This window comes from Moschus berezovskii, chromosome 26, assembly GCF_049115385.1.
Source record: "Moschus berezovskii isolate FMDL1 chromosome 26, NW_MosBer_1.0, whole genome shotgun sequence".
NCBI classification, from domain to species: Eukaryota; Metazoa; Chordata; class Mammalia; order Artiodactyla; family Moschidae; genus Moschus; species Moschus berezovskii.
In genome coordinates, this window is record NC_142485.1 from 42810031 (window position 1) to 42828224 (window position 18194).

General features: G+C 42.8%; 1 protein-coding gene across 1 annotated transcript in view; it reads left to right on the forward strand.

Moving 5' to 3' along the window:
* CSMD1 (CUB and Sushi multiple domains 1) overlaps positions 1–17522 on the forward strand; it is a 1848896-nt gene extending 1831374 nt beyond the window's left edge. The window contains exons 66-71 of the mRNA XM_088832674.1: positions 1246–1290; positions 4118–4279; positions 7089–7201; positions 7942–8029; positions 17082–17214; positions 17316–17522. Of these exons, the coding sequence (XP_088688800.1) occupies positions 1246–1290; positions 4118–4279; positions 7089–7201; positions 7942–8029; positions 17082–17214; positions 17316–17475 (701 nt within the window). The 3' untranslated portion in view covers positions 17476–17522. The remainder of the gene's footprint in view (positions 1–1245; positions 1291–4117; positions 4280–7088; positions 7202–7941; positions 8030–17081; positions 17215–17315) is intronic.
* Positions 17523–18194: the final 672 nt, after the last annotated feature.

The window sequence follows — 18194 nt, forward strand, 5'->3', positions numbered from 1 at the left end:
TGGGAACCACCTCAGTGAGGAATCCCCCGAAACCACCTTCCTCTGGTGGTAAACTCCCCAGAAACCACTTTATGCCCTAAGGATTCCCCCCACCCAGAACACCCTTCTGCCCCTCAGGATTCACCTGGAAACTACCTTCTGCCCTCAGGATTCCCTGGAAAACCCCCCTTATGTCCTCGGGGAATACCCCAGACACCACCTTCTGCTGCTGGGAAATTCCCTGGAAACCAGCTACCCATGGGGAATCCCCCTGAAAACTCCCTTCTATTGGCAGGCAATCCCTGGAAACCATCCTCTGCTGGTGGGGAATCCCCCAGGAAACCACCTTCTGTTGGTGGGGGATTCCCAGGAAACCCCCTTCTGCCCTCAGAATTCCTCCAGAAACTCTCTTCTGCCCCTCAGATTTCCCCAAAAAAACCCTCTTCTGTCGGTGGGGAATGCCCTAGATGCCACCATCTCCTGATGGGGAATCCAACAGAAACCCTCTTCTGCCCCTCAGGAATCCCCTGGAAACCCCTTCTGCCTCTTGGCAATCCCTCAGAAACTCGCTTCTGCCCCTCAGGATTTGGGATTTCCTTGGAATTCCCCTATTTTCTGTCAAAATTCCCTGGAAACAACTTTCTGTCAGAATCCCCTCATAAATCTACAGTCGAATTCATGTTAGGAATTAAGTCACTTATGTCTCCCTTCCCCTCTCTCACTGAAATAGACAAATGCATACTTTAAAAAAAAGTAATTTGTAGTTTGATACAAAACTATGAAATCAAAGAGATTATGAGTTAAATCTAAGTTGATAGACCGAATTAAACATTTTGCAGGGGAAGTATTTTGATGTTCACTGCTAACTCGTGAGTTCATTGATCAGGGTGGGGACTTGGAAAATTGAGATGGATTTTAACTCTTTACAAAGTAATTTCATAAATTACCTTTCCCTTGGGGGCAGGAGATCCCAAAGAGGAGTGAGAAAGGGTATAAAACACCCTCCTTTACAAGGCTCTCTGTTGTAGCACACTGAATGCACAAGTCAGATCCAAATTGATTTCCACTAAGAAACTCAGTTTTCCCACAAAATCAAAGGACATTATGCTGTGAATATATGGGTTTAAAGTGGAGATGTATAAGATATTACTATTTTGTGCATTCAAGAAATCTGGAGAAACAAACATTACTTCGGTTTGACATTTTTTCAGACTTATTCAAAAATAAATGTTTTTTGAAAGTGATAATTTGTCTTTTTACTTGTAGGTAAAGGAGTGAGAGAAGTTAATGAAACAGTTACTAAAACTCCAGGTTTGTATACCAGAACAGTTACAGATTCAAATCAAATAAGATGATCTGTTCTCTACTATACTCTCTGCAGCCAAACAAATTTCTGATTCGTTTAGTCCATGAACAAATTGAAGTTTCAGTTATTTAAAACACCAAGCCCACACAGGTTCCTGTTTCTCTCATAACCATGGTTTGTTAATGCAATAACAATACTTTACTTAAAAGGGAAGCCTCTGCCGTTGTCCCACGCCGTTTTACTGTGAGGAGGCTTGGGCACTCTGCATGCAGAAGTGGACACCAGGTGTTGAGCCGGAATGAGGTATAACAGAGAGCCTTATAAAGAGGGTCGTGCGTCTTTCCTCCACACGAGGACGCTACAGTAAACAACACATCACCACAGCGTGAGCTGTGCATTCCAGTAGTTCAGACTGGGGTCCGTCCTTCCCCAGGTATCTCCATCATCAGACATCCTCTGTCTCCAACACATTAACTCTCGCTTTCTGTCGTGTGTGAGACCTTGCTTAATGCATGCGGCAGCAAACGGGAAAGGTGCAGGTTTACTTCCTAATGAAGATGTTCGTTACTCCAAATCACCTGGCCTGTTGTACCTGTTATAAATTTAGAGAATATTCAAACAATATAGTGTGTCCCCAAATTATAATGTAAGTCAAACCAAAAATTACAACAGAAAACACTTAGATAAGTTGCATTTTCTGGTGTTTTCTGTATTCAGGTTTTCACACTGGTTTCTTAGCCATAAACTCTGTTCCAGGATCAAATGTGGAGAGAGTATGTGAAATGCTGTAAGTTCAGTCACAGTTGCTGGGTTTTGCATTTAATTCTTAGATGAGGCAAAAAGTTCCAACATAGTTAAAGGAATTCACGTATTGTATACCATGAAGTATGAGACCTAACTTAAAATTTTTTTCTGGACTAGTCTACGTAAATGTTATTTGAAAATCAAACACAGAAATCAGTGCTCTATCCAGGAAACACTTACTTCAATGGAAGAAAACACAGTGGGTGGTGGTGGTGGTGTTTGTTCTGCTTTGTTTACTGGTTTTGTTGTGGGCAGTGAAATGTCTGCAGGCTCTTTTTAAAATTTATTTATTTTTAATTGAAAGATAATTGCTTTACAATATTGCATTGGTTTCTACCAAACATCAGTATGAATCAGCTATAGCGCTGCAGACTCTAACTCAATGTGCCCTATCCTCTCTGAAGGGAAGCGCTGATGAAACGGGCTTCTTTGTATAGGCACACAGTCTAGCACCTCCACTGTGGTGGTTACATTACACTGCAGACCACCAGCAACAGGTCAGAGGACAAGGACCCAAAGGATCCTCCATGTCCCCAGTGGTCGCAGCTGAGCACAGTCGAGCTGCCCTGCCGACCTGCTGCTTCTCCTGCTGCCCAGCCTGGCTGGCCCACCTGACCCGCCAACGAGAGGACCTCAGCACATTCACAGCTTCCACTGGGTGTGTCCCTTCCAATTAGGGAAAGCAATCTGGATACTGTTTAAAAGGCTATTTATTTTAGAAAAGGAAGACGAGGCATCTCGGGCTTGCTGATGAAAAGTGGGCTTCAGAGATACTGCTGACGATGGGCCTGCTCACTGTCCTGATCAATCAGCAGCTGTGTCAGAGACCTGTGGCAAGTCTCTGCTTCAAACTTGAGTTTTAAAATTATTACTAATAGGAAGTTGGGTCCATCAAAGCCCTAGCAAGCGCTGACATTCTTCTGTTGTTGGGAGATGTCTTACAGTGTCAGTCAGGCTGGGAAAACAGACAAACGTCCAGCAGAACCGAAAAGAAAAGCACAACCAGGGACTCTGTGCTTTGTCCTCTTCACACTGTGGCTATAAGTGCATTTGCTGAAAACACACTTAGGGAGACGAGCATCTTTCTTTATACCTAGGAAGTCCAAAAGTACCTTCTGACCAGTCCCATTCACAGTGGATGTTGTCCAACTAAACAATTTACACATTATCATGAGACAGAGCAGAGATAAATTTAGTGGATTCACTGATGCATATTTACATCAATTCCCCTGTAAAATGTTACAGCAATATTGTAAAAATAGCAGGATTTTATACTTATTTATTAGCAGAAATGTGAAAAGTTTTGTTTGTAACCAGTGAAAAGAGAGAATAGCTCAATAATCTTTATAAGAATTCCTGTCCCAGATGAATTGTAATATTTTAAGACAACAGTTTGCCTTTGGTTTCTGACATCATTTAGTCTAGCTTTCTTACCAGTTCTGGACTATTTCTCATCAGCGGGATTAGAGTAGAGCAGAAGAGCTAGATGAGAGATTGGCTTTACTTACAAAATAAAGATCTTGGGAAATAAGCATCTTTGTTTCCGTAAGCTGGGTCTGTGCAGTCACAGTGGTGCTGTGAAATACAGGCTTTCTGAGGGTAGAAGGGCCCTGGCAGATGTCAGTTCCTCTGAGCCTCCTACGTCTCCGCACAGCAAGTGGACTTGGATAGTCAGTGACACAGCAGTAGTGATTTCCAGGTCAGCCTGACTGATGAGACCTTACCTAGTGTCCACAGTCCCAGCTCACTACACATGCTGGCCCTGGCGGACCTGGTAACACAGGTGCGCTGGCATCCACCCCAGTGACAGATGACTGTCTGCATGTCACAGTAGCCTGCCTGCTCCCGGCCCAGCTCACCTGACTCTTACAAACCTGCTGTGAGGGGACATGGAGGCAGGTCTTCTTTGTCATCACCCTCGTCACCGTCGTGCGGTCTTAATGAGCAATGCTATGCCTTCTGTGTATTAGAACGTCTAAGTGAAATTGTTCTGTGTGTGCTAACATTCGTCTGTTTCTCCCCCCACAGTTCCTTCAGATGTGTTTTTCATCCATTCTGTGTGGAAAGGATATTACGAATATTTAGGGAAAAGACAGCCTGCGACCCTAACTGTCGACTGGTTCAACGCAACTAGCAGCAAAGTGAATGCGACGTTCACGGAAGCCTCCCAGGGGGAGCTGAAGTTGACAGGTAGGCACCCAGGGGGCTCCCTCACCAGACCCTCCATCAGTCTTCTGGCAAAGGGGGCACCAACATGGGCCAAGTGCTGGTTGATTCCACTTGGGCTCTGCACCTGCTGCCTCTCACTAGGTCATCTCAGTGACTGGGGCAGGATGGTTGTTTCCTCATTTTAAAGGTTACAAAACCAGTACAGAAAAGCAAATTAATTTGCTCTAGATTACACACAGATCATGTTACATCAGAGATATAAGATTTATGCCCAGATAGTCCACACCGTCAAAATTCACAGTTTTGATATCCCCTTGCTGTCTTTCTTTAAAACTTGTTTGCTCCTGGTGAGCTTTTATTGATATGTCTCAGTTTAAAAAAACAATTAAAAAGAAAAGAACCAACTCTGGTTCATTTTTAAGCAAGAGACACTTTTAAATGCTTTATATATATATTGTTCATTTCCTTCTTGCATCAATCTTGTCATTTAAGTATGATTATTAAGCACTTCCTTTTTTTATTTTTACTGGTTAAAAAAAAAAGAGATACCCAGAAAGACTAAGCGGCCTTCCTAAGTGACAGGGCAGGAGTAGGATTTGAGCTCTGCAGTCAGGATCTCAGTGATTAGTCTCTCCAGCCCATGTGGGTTGAGAGCATCAATCCACAGGACACAGAATCACCTTGAGACTGAATCTACTGCCTTTTTTTTTTTTTTTCAAATTATCTCACTTATACCAGTGTATCCCTTTTTATAGACCAACTTCAAAAGGGTTCAGACTGAGTTATCCACAAGTCCCAGGCCGGGTTCTGAACATAATGGGCCCCGAGGGGCACCCACACATCACTGATGACTAGATACACACATGGTTCACCTCCACAAAGTATGAGCGCCGCTCCCGACTCCTCCCATCCCTCATGTCACACTTCCCTGCTTCCCCAGCTGTTGCTGTGCTGTGCTTAGTCACTCAGTTGTGTCCGACGCTGTGACCCCATGGACCTTGGCCCGTCAGACTCCTCTGTCCATGGGGATTCTTCAGGCAAGAATACTGGAGTGGGTTGCCATGCCCTCCTCCAGGGGATCTTCCCAACCCAGGGATCAAACCGAGGTCTGCATTTCAGGCAGATTCTTTACCACCTGAGCCACCAGGGAAGCCCTGGGAAAACATCTAAAAACAGTGCACATACTCTGGATTTAGGAAAAGAAAAATAATCCATACTTACAGATTTTTAACAGGTACTTATTTATGAATTCATGATCTAGGGTCCCCAAAATTGCTTTGCACCTTGACCCTGTGAATATATAAATGAGATGGACTGGGAGCTCAAATCTAGTCCTGGATCAGAATAACTGAGACTTTGTAAAATATTCAGATTTCTTAGGCTCACCCAGGTTCTTTGGATAATATTTTTCTTCATGGAGTTTGGACTTTTTTCCCAAAGGAAATGTTCTCCAGCGTGACTTTGATGCAGTTAGGTTTGAATCTGGAGAAAAGTTTACATCAAGAGTTGTTCAGACTGGGTCCCAGTGATTAGACAGAAGTCCACCTGCCCAGTACAGTCTGATTGCGAAGAAGCATACAGGAGGAAGGACAAGTCATGCTCCTGGAAAGCCAGCCAGGACCTGGTGTCCTGTGGGGTGCTGTAATTTAATCACCAAAAAAATCTTCTGAATACATATATCTTATCTCTACTAAGAGTTTGTGAAAGTGTGGTTCAGAGCTTTAGAGGTTAAACCGTATGCCAAGAACACAGAGATGTTGATAGTGGCGATGGACAGCAGCCCAGAGTCAACTTGTTAGGTGGTCCTCTCCATCCACGGGTTTTTCTTGTCCATGGGTTCCATTCCTCTTGTGTGACTGGCCAGTGGACAGTCTTCCTGCAATGTTTTTAGAGGTCTGTTTCTCTAATGAGAGAAAGTGGGAATTAACTGCTGGAGTTCCTGAAACAGTGTGACCTTCCCTTGAACCTGTCTCTCTGCACAGAAGGTGTCTGGGTGCATTATTATTATTATTTAATATCTGTTCATTTCTTTGTTTACTTATTCATTTGGTTTCTCCTCTGGGTAGGGAACTAGCCATAGCTGCAGGCACATCCCCCCATACCCCCAATACACACCTGGACCCCCTGGACAAAACCATTCAGCAGTCATTCAGAGGACCTTTGTCCACCAAGCCATTCATTTCAATAAGCACAGTTCATCTATATAAGTAGCTATATTGGTGGCTATTTTTATGGTCTCTCTTTTTTTTTAATTGATTTAGAAATATTTACATTTTCCCACACTGAAATTTTGTAAGAATTTTGTACAAACTCTCCACGTGTCCATTCAGCATAGCTGTTTTTATCAAGACATCATTTTTTAGTGATTCAATATTTTTATAAATTATTCTCCATTTAAAGTTATTGTAAAATATCTGTACTATACACTATATCCTTCTAGCTTGTTCATTTCATACACAGTAGTTTAATCCCCTAGGTCTTGTATCTTATTCTTTTCTATAATACATACCCCTGTCCTCAGAAGTGAGTACAAACAGAATAAAAATGATGAATCTAAAAAATGTATATTACTTTTTTTCCTCCTGTGGGATAAAGATGTTGAATTGCGTGAAGTAGACAATACTTACTTGAGACAGACAATGACTTCAATAACAGGTGATTTTTAGGAAAGAAGGAGGACTGCAGCTAAACTTTAAAAATAAAAATACTAATTGCTGTTATTGAAAACACTATCCTCTCTATATCATATTCCACATAAATGGGCCGAGTGCCTACCTTCCTGACCACAAGCTTTTCTGCGATGTAAGAATAACCCACGATCCTTTCCTAGGTGTTTACAAGAAGGAGGAGGCCCACTTACTTCTGAAAGCTTTTCAGATAAAAGGACCAGTGGATATTTTCATCAGCAACTTTGAGAATGACAACTGGGGACTGGATGGCTATGTGAGTACTTCCTGTAGGGTTTTCTAATCGTCATGTCTGCGCAGAGGTGGAGGACACCAACAGGGATTCCTCCCAAGATGACCTGGGTCCTGTCTGCACCGTGAAAACTCAGGGCCCTCACCCTGGCCTTGCAGCAGTGTCTCCCCTTCATCCTCTGATGGAAGAAAGTAGTCTCTGAGACCAGAAAGAAACTGGCCTGGAGCGACAGGCTGTTCCTGTCAGACACACAAGAGCTTAGATGCAGACCACAGCCCACTGTAACAGTGGAGCCAGACTTTCCCCAAAGCCACAGTAACTACCCTGCACGCGCTGAGAGAGATTCCCAATGCCCCTTCATGGTCTCTTTTGCAAGTTAATCCATTGCTTCTGCACTAATTCATCATCAAACTTGAGTGTAAAGGGCCTCACATGATACACAGGAGACAGTAGCTGTGACACAGTGAGATTTACATAATGCAAGCTCTGAGGTAATTCATATGTGTATCCCCCTTACAAAGGATACTAAACATATAAATAAGGTGTAAATTTTACTACTGTTTTGGAGATCAAAATAAGACAGTTTATTAGTTGAAAGTTCATATCTGCATTTCTCAATTTGTATAAATGGGAATCTCAAAGGGATGACAAATGTTTAAAATAATTAACCATTAATTTCTAAATAGGAGAAATAATATTTATATTATGATAAAAGAAGAGGTTATGGTTAATTCTTTTGTTTTCTTCCTTTTCACGTGTATCAGGTATCATCCGGACTTGAAAGAGGAGGTTTTACTTTTCAAGGTGACATACACGGAAAAGACTTTGGGAAATTCAAGCTGGAAAGGCAAGGTATGCTCCACTTACGTGATTTTTCAAATCAAATATCAGATTGGTCTGCAGGTGACTGAGCTGAACTCAATAGAAAATATGACTGGAAAGAAACAGAAACAAAAATAACAGGAAAGACAGGTATTTTACAAATAGGTGAAAAAATCTTCTTCATCGGCAAGCAAAACAGAAAATATCAGCTGGCATAAATACAAAAAATATGCCAGACACAGAATATCTTTATTATACAAAGAAATACTTTGAATTATGGGAAGAAAGTAAACTAGAAATTCAAAGAATAAACAAACTATATTACCCTAAGAATATCATTAAGAAAGTAATTAAAAATGGCCAATAAACTATGAAAAGATATTAACTTGAAAAATATGTATTATGGTAACAAAGATCATGTTCAGCTATGAGAATGTCAGATTTGGTGTGGACTAGAAAAAGGCACTTGGGTGTTCATTTTTGGTGAGTGTGTGAGTAGATGTGTATAATTTGATAATAATCTTTTATAAAAAATTCTATCTCTAAGATTTTTAATCAGACAAGTGTGACCATGATGTTTTGATTCAGGTATGTGTACAGCAGGACTATTCTTAATAGTTGAAATTAGAAATAACCTGAATATCTCACACATATATCATAAATGAATTGCTTCTTACATCAATCTCATGCAATGTGTTATATTAAATATAAGTGTTTCATTCAATATATGTCATTAAAGAACAAAGATTACATATTGATATTGAAAGGTGTTAATGACTTATATATGAGAAAGAAGGTGTTAATGACTTCTATATGAGAAAGAAGTTTGCTCTAGACACACAGACCTGCCTGCCTTCTTTATGTCTTTCTCAAGTACTTGATGTATATCTTAGTAATCAGACAAGAAAAATGTATGAAAAAAACCACTAGTTGTGAAGCTTACCTCATCCACTTGCTAGTTTTGTGATCCAGGAGGAATTACAACACTCTCGAGCCTATTTCTTCATCTGAAATCTCAGTAGACAGGAGTCAGCTCCCTGTTGCTGGGAAGACTGAGAGTCAATATGGGGGTCTGCTTGGTGCTGAAGCTCCTCTCACACATGTCCTTACTCGTGCTGCTGCTAACACAGATGAGAGGAGGCATCTCTCATGGGGATCAGATGATGAGCACCACGTTTCTCCTGAATACTACCAGCTACTTTCTGCTTTACTCACAGAATGCTCCTAACGTATTAACTGAACACAGAGGAGTACCGCTGTGTAGGATTTGACACCAAGCAGCCTTTCAGAGGAACGTGAGGGCAGCATTTGGTGATGGTTGTCACTGATGTACTCATTTCATAAATCCTTTATCAATATCCTGAGGGATTCCAAAGGAAATATGTATCAAACTGTATAATATCATGCTTGAAAAAAAAAAAACTTGACCAAAAGGATAATTAATCATAAAATACTCTAAACCCACCTTTCCAAATTAAGAACTTTTACATAGAAGAGCTTTAAATTACAACGTCAGCCATGGCTGAGATGATGCTTTCAATGGGGTCACATTATTTTGAGATAATGAAAATAGGCCAGCACTAATGATGGTGAAGTTATCTCTTGCTCTGAGCCAAACCCTGTGGTTATCTGCCCTCCTTTCTCTGAGGCACATGCTCTAGTAATTCCGTCTAAGGACACCCCAGTGAGCCGTGCACAATAATCTGTGGATGGCAGAGTTACTGATCTAGTCAGCCTGACCAGAATCATCACTTTGCTGTTGAGAATTTTTTTGCACTACCCCATTTCTTTTTAACCTAACAAAAGAACAGCTTGCTTTAACAAGTGATCTTCTCATGTGATGATGAGCTTATTGTCAAGAAAAACAATCTGGCTCACAAATTAATTTGAATCACAAGCAAGTCTCCCATTCAACTAATGAGGAAAAGTCTATGTGTAAGTAATGTTTCAACAACAGCCGTTCATTTCAGAGTTATGGCTACACTCTATTTTTATGGATAAAAATAAACAACCTCTTAATTGTCTCCAGTCAGTAGATAAATTGAAAAAAAAGTGATTATCTTTAAATGGATACTAAAGCAAGTTAGTTTGAAAGGCATCTCTAATGCAAAAATTGTGTAAGAAACAAAAATAAATCGGTTTCCCCATTAAAATTGAAGCCCCCAGGACCTCCCTAGTGGTCCAGTGACTAAGACTCCATTCTCCAATAGGGGCCCAGGTTTGATCCCTGGTCAGGGAACTAGATACTGCATGCAGCAACTAAGATGCGGAACAGTCAACCAAATGAAAATAAATATTGAGAAAATCTAAGCCCCCCTTATACATCCCCCAATCAGAATGGGAGAGAGAACAAGCCATGTATCTACTCAGAACTTGTATCCAGAATATACAAACCCTATGGCTAAATAGTACACATTTCAGTTCAGTTTGGTCACTTAGTTGTGTCTGACTTTGAGACCCCATGGACTGCAGCACGCCAGGCTTCCCCATCCATCACCAGCTTCCAGAGTTTACTCAAATTCATGTCCATTGAGTTGGTGATGCCATCCAACTTTCTCACCGTCTGTCATCCCCTTCTCCTCCAGCCATCAATCTTTCCCAGCATCAGGGTCTTTTCTAACAAGTTAGTTTTTTACATCAGGTGACCAAAGTATTGGAGTTTCCGTTTCAGCATCAGTCCTTCCAATGAATATTCAGGACTGATTTCCTTTAGGATGGACTGGTTGGATCTCCTTGCAGTCCAAGGGACTCTCAAGAGTCTTCTCCAACACCACAGTTCAAAAGCATCAATTCTTCAGTGCTCAGCTTTCTTTATAGTCCAACTCTCACATCCATACATGACTACTGGAAAAACCATAGCTTTGACTAGATGGACCTTTGTTGGTGAAGTAATGTCTCTGCTTTATAATATGCTGTCTAGGTTGGTCATAGCTTTTCTTCCAAGGAGCAAACGTCTCTGAATCTCGTGGCTGCAGTCACCATCCGCAATGATTTTGGAGCCCCCCAAAAATAAAGTCTTTCACTGTTTCCATTGTTTTCCCATCTACTTGCCATGATGGGACCGGATGTCATGATCTTAGTTTTCTGAATGTTAGGTTTTAAGCCAACTTTTTCACTCTCCTCTTTTACTTTCATCAAGAGGCTCTTTAGTTCTTCAGTTTATGCCATAAGGGTGGTGTCCTCTGTGTATCTGAGGTTATTGATGTTTCTCCCAGCAATCTTGATTCCAGCTTGTGCTTCATCCAGCTTGGCATTTTGCATGATGTACTAGGGCTTGTGGCTCAGCTGGTAAAAAAGCTGCCCACAATGCAGGAGACCTGGGTTCGATTCCTAGGTTGGGAAGATCCCCTGGAGAAGGGAAAGGCTACCCACTCCGGTATCCTAGCCTGGAGAATTCCACGGAGTGTATAGTCCCTGGGGTCACAAAGAGTCAGACACGACTGAGTGACTTTCACTTCACTTTCACTCTGCATATAAATTAAATAAGCAGGGTGACAAAATATAGCCTTGACGTACTCCTTTTCCTATTTGGCACCAGTCTGTTGTTCCATGTCCAGTTCTAACTGTTGCTTCTTGACCTGCACACAGGTTTCTTAGGAGATAGTTCAGGTGGTCTGGTATTCATTTTCTACAGTTTGTTGTGATCCACACAGTCAAAGGCTTTGGCTTAGTCAATAAAACAGAAGTAGATGTTTTTCTGGAACTCTCTTGTTTTTTTGATGATCCAGATGTTGGCAATTTGATCTCTGGTTCCTCTGCCTTTTCTAAATCCAGCTTCAATAACTGGAAGTTCACGGTTCACATACTATTGAAGTGTGTCTTGGAGAATTTTGAGCATTACTTGGCTAGCGTGTGAGATAAGTGCAATTGTGCGGTAGTTTGAGCATTCTTTGACATTGCCTTTCTTTGGGATTGGAATGAAAACTGACCTTTTCCAGTCCTGTGGCCACTGCTGAGTTTTCCAAATTTGCTAGCATATCGCGTGTAGCACTTGCACAGCATCATCTTTTAGGATCTGAAATAGCTCAACTGGAATTCCATGACCTCCACTAGCTTTGTTCATAGTGATATTCCCTAAGGCTGACTTGATTTCTCATTCTAGGATGTCTGGCTCCAGGTGAGTGATCATATCATTGTGATTATCTGGGTTACAGAGATCTTTTTTGTATAGTTCTTCTGTGTATTCTTGCCACCTCTTCTTAATATCTTCTGCTTCTGTTAGGTCCATACCATTTTTGCCCTTTATTGAGCCCATCTTTGCATGAAGTGTTCCCTTGGTATCTCTAATTTTCTTGAAGAGATCTCAAGTCTTTCCCATTCTATTGTTTTCCTCTATTTCTTTGCATTGTTCACTTAGGAAGGCTTTCTCATCTCTCCACACTATTCTTCGGAACTCTTTATTCAAAAAGGTATATCTTTCCTTTTCTCCTTTGTTTTAGCTTCTCTTCTTTTCTCAGCTATCTGTAAGGTCTCCTCACGTACACGTTTAGCAGGGAAACAACCTAATTAAAACACTGTCAACTAATTTGAATACACATTTCTCCAAAGAGATAAAAATGACCAACAAGCAAATGAAAAGATGCTCAACAGCATCAATCATTAGGGAAACACAAATCAAAACCACCTCATACCCACTTGGGTGGCTCAGACCATAATGACAGGAAACAAGTGGAGGCAAAGATGTGCAGGAATTAGGAGGCTTGTACCATGCTGATGCAAAAGTGATGATGGCGCAGTTGCTGTGGAAAACTGCCTGGCAGTCATTCATCAGGTAGTTGAAACATGAGGCTACCACAAGGTTCAACATTTCCACTCCAACACATATGATAAGAGAACTAGGAAATACATGTTCACACATAAATCTATATATGAATGTTTATACCAGCGTTATTCCCAATTGTCCAAATGTGGAAACAACCCAAGTGTCCATTAGCAGTGAACAGATCAACAGCATGTGACGCATGCATACAGTGGATATTATCTTGAAAACGTCATGCTAAATACGAGAAGCCACTCACCAAAAAACACATGCTGAGATCTTACATGCAGTATCCAGAGTAGCCAAATCTATACAGACAGAGAGTAGAGCAGTGATTGTCTAAAACTGGAGCCTGGCGTAAGGAGGAGTGGCTGCTGAGGGGCCCTGTTCAATTTTAGGGGCAAAAGCAGCGTTCTCACATATGTGTGGTGATCACTGCAGCATCAACGCCCACATTTTTAATAGTAAAAAAGAAAACCCTTGAATTAAAAGGGTGAATTTTTGCACCCTTGCATTAAAAGGGTGAATCCTATAGTATGTGCATTTCTTTCAATAGTGCTCCAACCTATAACATGAAAAGACACTTGCTTTCATTCTTAAGAAGCACAAGTGAGAAAATAGCTGCACACTGTATCTGATTTCTGAGGGCAGCAGCAGTGGTAATAATGTGCAGGAAGGCGGCCAGCGAGAGGAAAGGACGGAGGTGGGGGGTGTGGGCAGGGGGAGATGGGACACAGTGTCCAGGTCTCTCCTGAGATGGGTTGGGAGGAAATCAGGACGCCACTTCAGAGAGCAATTAGGTAAGACTGAGAACTGTGGTGTTGGAGAAGACTCTTGCAAGTCCCTTGGACTACAAGGAGATCCAACCAGTCCATCCTAGAGGAGATCAGTCCTGGGTGTTCACTGGAAGGACTGATGCTGAAGCTGAAACTTCAGTACTTTGGCCACCTCATGCGAAGAGTTGACTCACTGGAAAAGACTCTGATGCTGGGAGGGATTGGGGGCAGGAGGAGAAGGGGACGATGGAGAATGAGATGGCTGAATGGCATCACTGACTCGATGCACACGAGTTTGGGTGAACTCCAGGAGTTGGTGATGGACAGGGAGGCCTGGCATGCTGCGATTCATGGAGTCACAAAGAGTCAGACACAACTGAGCAACTGAACTGAACTGAGCAGTGCTACAAGGTACATGTTCTCTTGGGCAGTGCTTCTGTTTCTTAGAATTTATCCTGTATATTCAACTTCCTGCTGATGCATTGCTGTAGAAAGGGGGTTTCATGGTGGCATCACAGAGAAAGACTAAAATGAACCAAATGTTCTTCAGCAGCAAACTGGCTAAATAAATTCTGTTTTAGCCAATTAATAGAATATGCACACCTGAAAACAGTTATATTCACATGTGCAGATGGAAGAACTTCACAAATATATGGTTAAGTTTAAAAAGGCAAATTTTAAAAAATGTAAATAGTATCTCCGTATTTTAGGAAAGTAAGAACAGAGAAACAGTCACGTACACTGGGGGCTTTCTTGGTGGCCCAGAGCATAAGACACTGCACACACAATGCTGGGGGCCCTGGTTCCATTCCTCATCAGGGAATTAGATCCTGCATGCCACAACTAAGCCCCTGCGCAGACAAATACACACACACACACACACACACACACACACACACTATACTAGTACATTATGTGAAGGACGCTAAAGCACAAACAAAAGCAAAACCGAAGACCTTGTTAATCATCAAGAGGAAAACTAGTGCAAAAGGCAAGGCATGACCCTTTATGTCCATCATCTTCATATTTGTTTATATATCTGCTATGCCACTTTAATTAATATCATGTGCATGTATTACCCTTTAAATTATTAAAACACGGGTAAATAACTGAAATTAACTAGAAGCTCCAGACAGCATAATAATTTCAGAGTCAAGTCAGGAGTTTAATTCAAAAAGACCTTTCATGCTGCCCTGTGTCATGATGTGAGGTCTCCTGTGGCAGGTCCATTATCCAGGATTTTATTAATTGGAAGTCTGAGATCTATTATGGCCAAAAATATATAGTCTTGCTTGAAGATAACAGAAAGTGGCTTTGGTTAATTTAAGCAGACTACAAATTTATCAGGATAAGCAGAGATGCCCAGAATTGTAAACAGCTGCAGAATGAGCCACGGTAACTTAATGGAAACCAGCAGATACTGAACCACTACAAAGACAGCACCATTTTTTCATTTCTCAAACATGTACTGAGCAACTGTTATGTTCCAGGTTCTACTGCAGGAACTGGGGATTTAAGAGGAAAGCTGGCCAGACAACTACCCGGGCATCATGCAACCAATTTTCTAATAAATGTGGGTGCTGGGGAAACTATGCAGCTAAGGTTCTAAGTAGCTGAGATGTCCTGACATTTCATTCTCACAATAAATCTCTGAAACTGGGCCCTTTGAGCAGCACTGGACTCTCCCGGCTGGACAGCACCACTCCTAGGGGCTGGGGTTACTTCTGCACCCGCCCCCCAGACTGGACAGGCCTGCCTCGCTGCACCTGGAACCACCCCCCGTCCCAGGAAGCTCTTGATGCTGTCCCCAGGGTTCTAGCCCCACCACAGCCCCGAGTCTCTGCATCACTCATGCTAACCCTGTGCCCAGGGAGGGAGCACCCTCCTGGCTCTGCTTACAAGCCCATCTCCTGGGTGCTGAGATTTAGAACAAGTATCTGACATCCCCCATGCATGGCAGCTGGTGAAGGCACCTGAAAATGAAAAATTAGGATCGCAAAAAGGTATGGTTGATTTACAAGGTGCCAACATCCAGGATAAAATATGTCTACATAAGAACTGGAGGTGGTAGGGAGTAGCATAATCCTGCATCTGCTGAAGGTATGTGTGCATGTTCGGCCGCTCAGTCATGTCCAACTCTTTGCAACCCCATGGATTGTAGCCCACCAGGCTCCTCTGTCCATGGGATTCTCCAGGCAAGAATACTGGAGTGGATTGTCATGCCCACTTCCAGGGAATCTTCCCAACCCAGGGATCGAACCTGCATCTCCTACACTGGCAGGAGGATTCTTTACCACTAGTGTCACCTTGGGAAGCCCATCTACTGAAGGAGATAACAATATTATTTTTAAGGTTTTATGAAAATTTCTTTAAAAGGCTATTTAATTATTTTAAATATTTGATTACTTCTTTTGTATTTGCATTTTGTAAAAAAAAAAAAGAAAATGGGACAGGAAGCATCCCGTAAATTCTAGAAATATACTTTGAAACTAGGTCAGCTTCATTTTACAGTTCTGCTGTATTCAAAAGACCCCAGTCATAATTAACTACACATGTGCATTGAGTAGTTCCATGCAATTAAGCCCAATACATTTCAAAATTGTGTTTTATTAGTAAATTCTTCAAGAATAAACTTATTTGGCAATAATCCCTTGATAAATGTTCCCTGATCTGAAATTTTAGTGCTTGCTTCTTCCTCAGTGCTGTGCAGAACTCTCCCCTGTGGAGAGACACAAGTTAATGATCGTATCGCCTGCCTGGTGTCTGAGACGTTTATACTTGCCTTCCCTTCTAATGGACAGAACTCATTTTATAAAAACTTGCTTTATAACATTGACGTGCATTCTTTGATGATTTCTAAACTCATAATGAATTTTGGAATCTATGCCAATAAAGGTAGATTGCACCAAGATATTCACATGTCTCCTTGGTGGCTCAGATGGTAAAGAATCCACCAGCAGTGTGAGAGACCTGGGTTCAATTCCTGATTTGGGAAGCTTCCCTGGAGAAGGGAATGGCTGCCCATTCCAATATTCTGGTCTGTAGAATTCCATGGATAGAGGAGCCTGGTGGGCTACAGTCCATGGGGTCACAAAGAGTCAGACATGAATGTGATTCTACTTCTATAGAGACCTGGACTCCTTGTGTAATTTCAGTGACTTGTCCTGGGCTGGGGCAAACAGCACATGCTAGCCACATCTATAGACATATACAGCCCTCTAGATGCTTCAGTTAGACTTTACACAAATGTGAGTATCTACAGCCATAAGCAAAAGTCAATATAACCACAGCCCCCTTTGCTGTTCTCACACTGGAAACATGACACTGTCACAGTGTTGAAGGTCAGTGAGGAACCACCAGTTTTTTGTGTCTTAGTCCGTAAGATGGATGTTAAAATCTTTCAAGAAAGTGTCAGCTGCTTACCAATGGAATGGGAACACTTCTGCTTCTTGTAGAGTCTGCCTTTGTTTATAAAACCCATTGTAGCTCTATCTCTGGGTGAACAAGAGGACCCTGACTGCAGCTTAAAGCTCCCTTTCTCTTCCAGACCCCGTGAGCTCCGACCAGGACTCCTCCAGTCACCACCACGGCACCAGCAGTGGCTCCGTGGCGGCTGCCATTCTAGTTCCGTTCTTCGCTCTCATCTTATCAGGGTTTGCATTTTACCTCTACAAACACAGGTACCGTAGCCCCGCCGTCGGTTTACAGACGCTGCATCTCTCCCCAAGCCCTGGCCCTGCGGTCCTGATGGCCTGTCCCGCTTCTTGTCTCCCACCCCTAGGACGAGACCCAAGGTCCAGTACAATGGCTACGCTGGCCACGAGAACAGCAACGGGCAGGCCTCCTTTGAGAACCCCATGTACGACACGAACTTAAAGCCCACTGAGGCCAAGGCCGTGCGCTTTGACACGACTCTGAACACGGTGTGCACCGTGGTGTAGCCTGCGGGCGGCCGCCTCATAGCCATACCTCCGACGACGGACAGCAGGGACCACAGGTGCCACAGACCCTCCCCTCCGGCCCGGCCCCTCCTGGCCACGCAGGGGACGCTGGCCACAGACAGACCCTCGTCCGGGGAGCGGACCCGCCGCCGCCCTGCTGCGCCCCGGCGCGCGGAGGAGGGCGGGCGATGCGGCCTTGCCCAGCAGCCCTGCCCGCCTGGTGTGGCCCAGCTGCCTCTCAGCGCGGACGGCCTCTGGGCCACACGTGGTAGCACCGCAGTATGGGTTCATTGTTTTGTTTTTTTTAATCCCCATGAATATTCTGGATAAAGAAGAAAAAAAAAGCCCTCCTGAAGAAGACACCTTTCCGGCAGCCGCACACACCTGCAGACGCTTTGCGCCGTCCTCCCCGAGACCGGCAAGCTTCGAGGGCCCCGCAGCTCACCTCGGGGCCGCCCCAGGGCCATCTGCAAACTTCCCAGTCAGCTGTTCTCTCGCAGAATTTTTGATGCACAATTTTTTGCACTAGTGTGTTATGAATGACTAAGATTCTGATAAAAAAAAATAAACTATTTACACGGGGTTTCTACACACTATCCATTGTATATAAGCATCCTGCCATACTGTCAAGCTAAGCATTCCAGCTGCAGTTTAGTTAGCGTGTGAGAAAAAAGAAAAAAAAAATCCCCAGATATGGCACAGGTTTTAAAAGGAAAAAT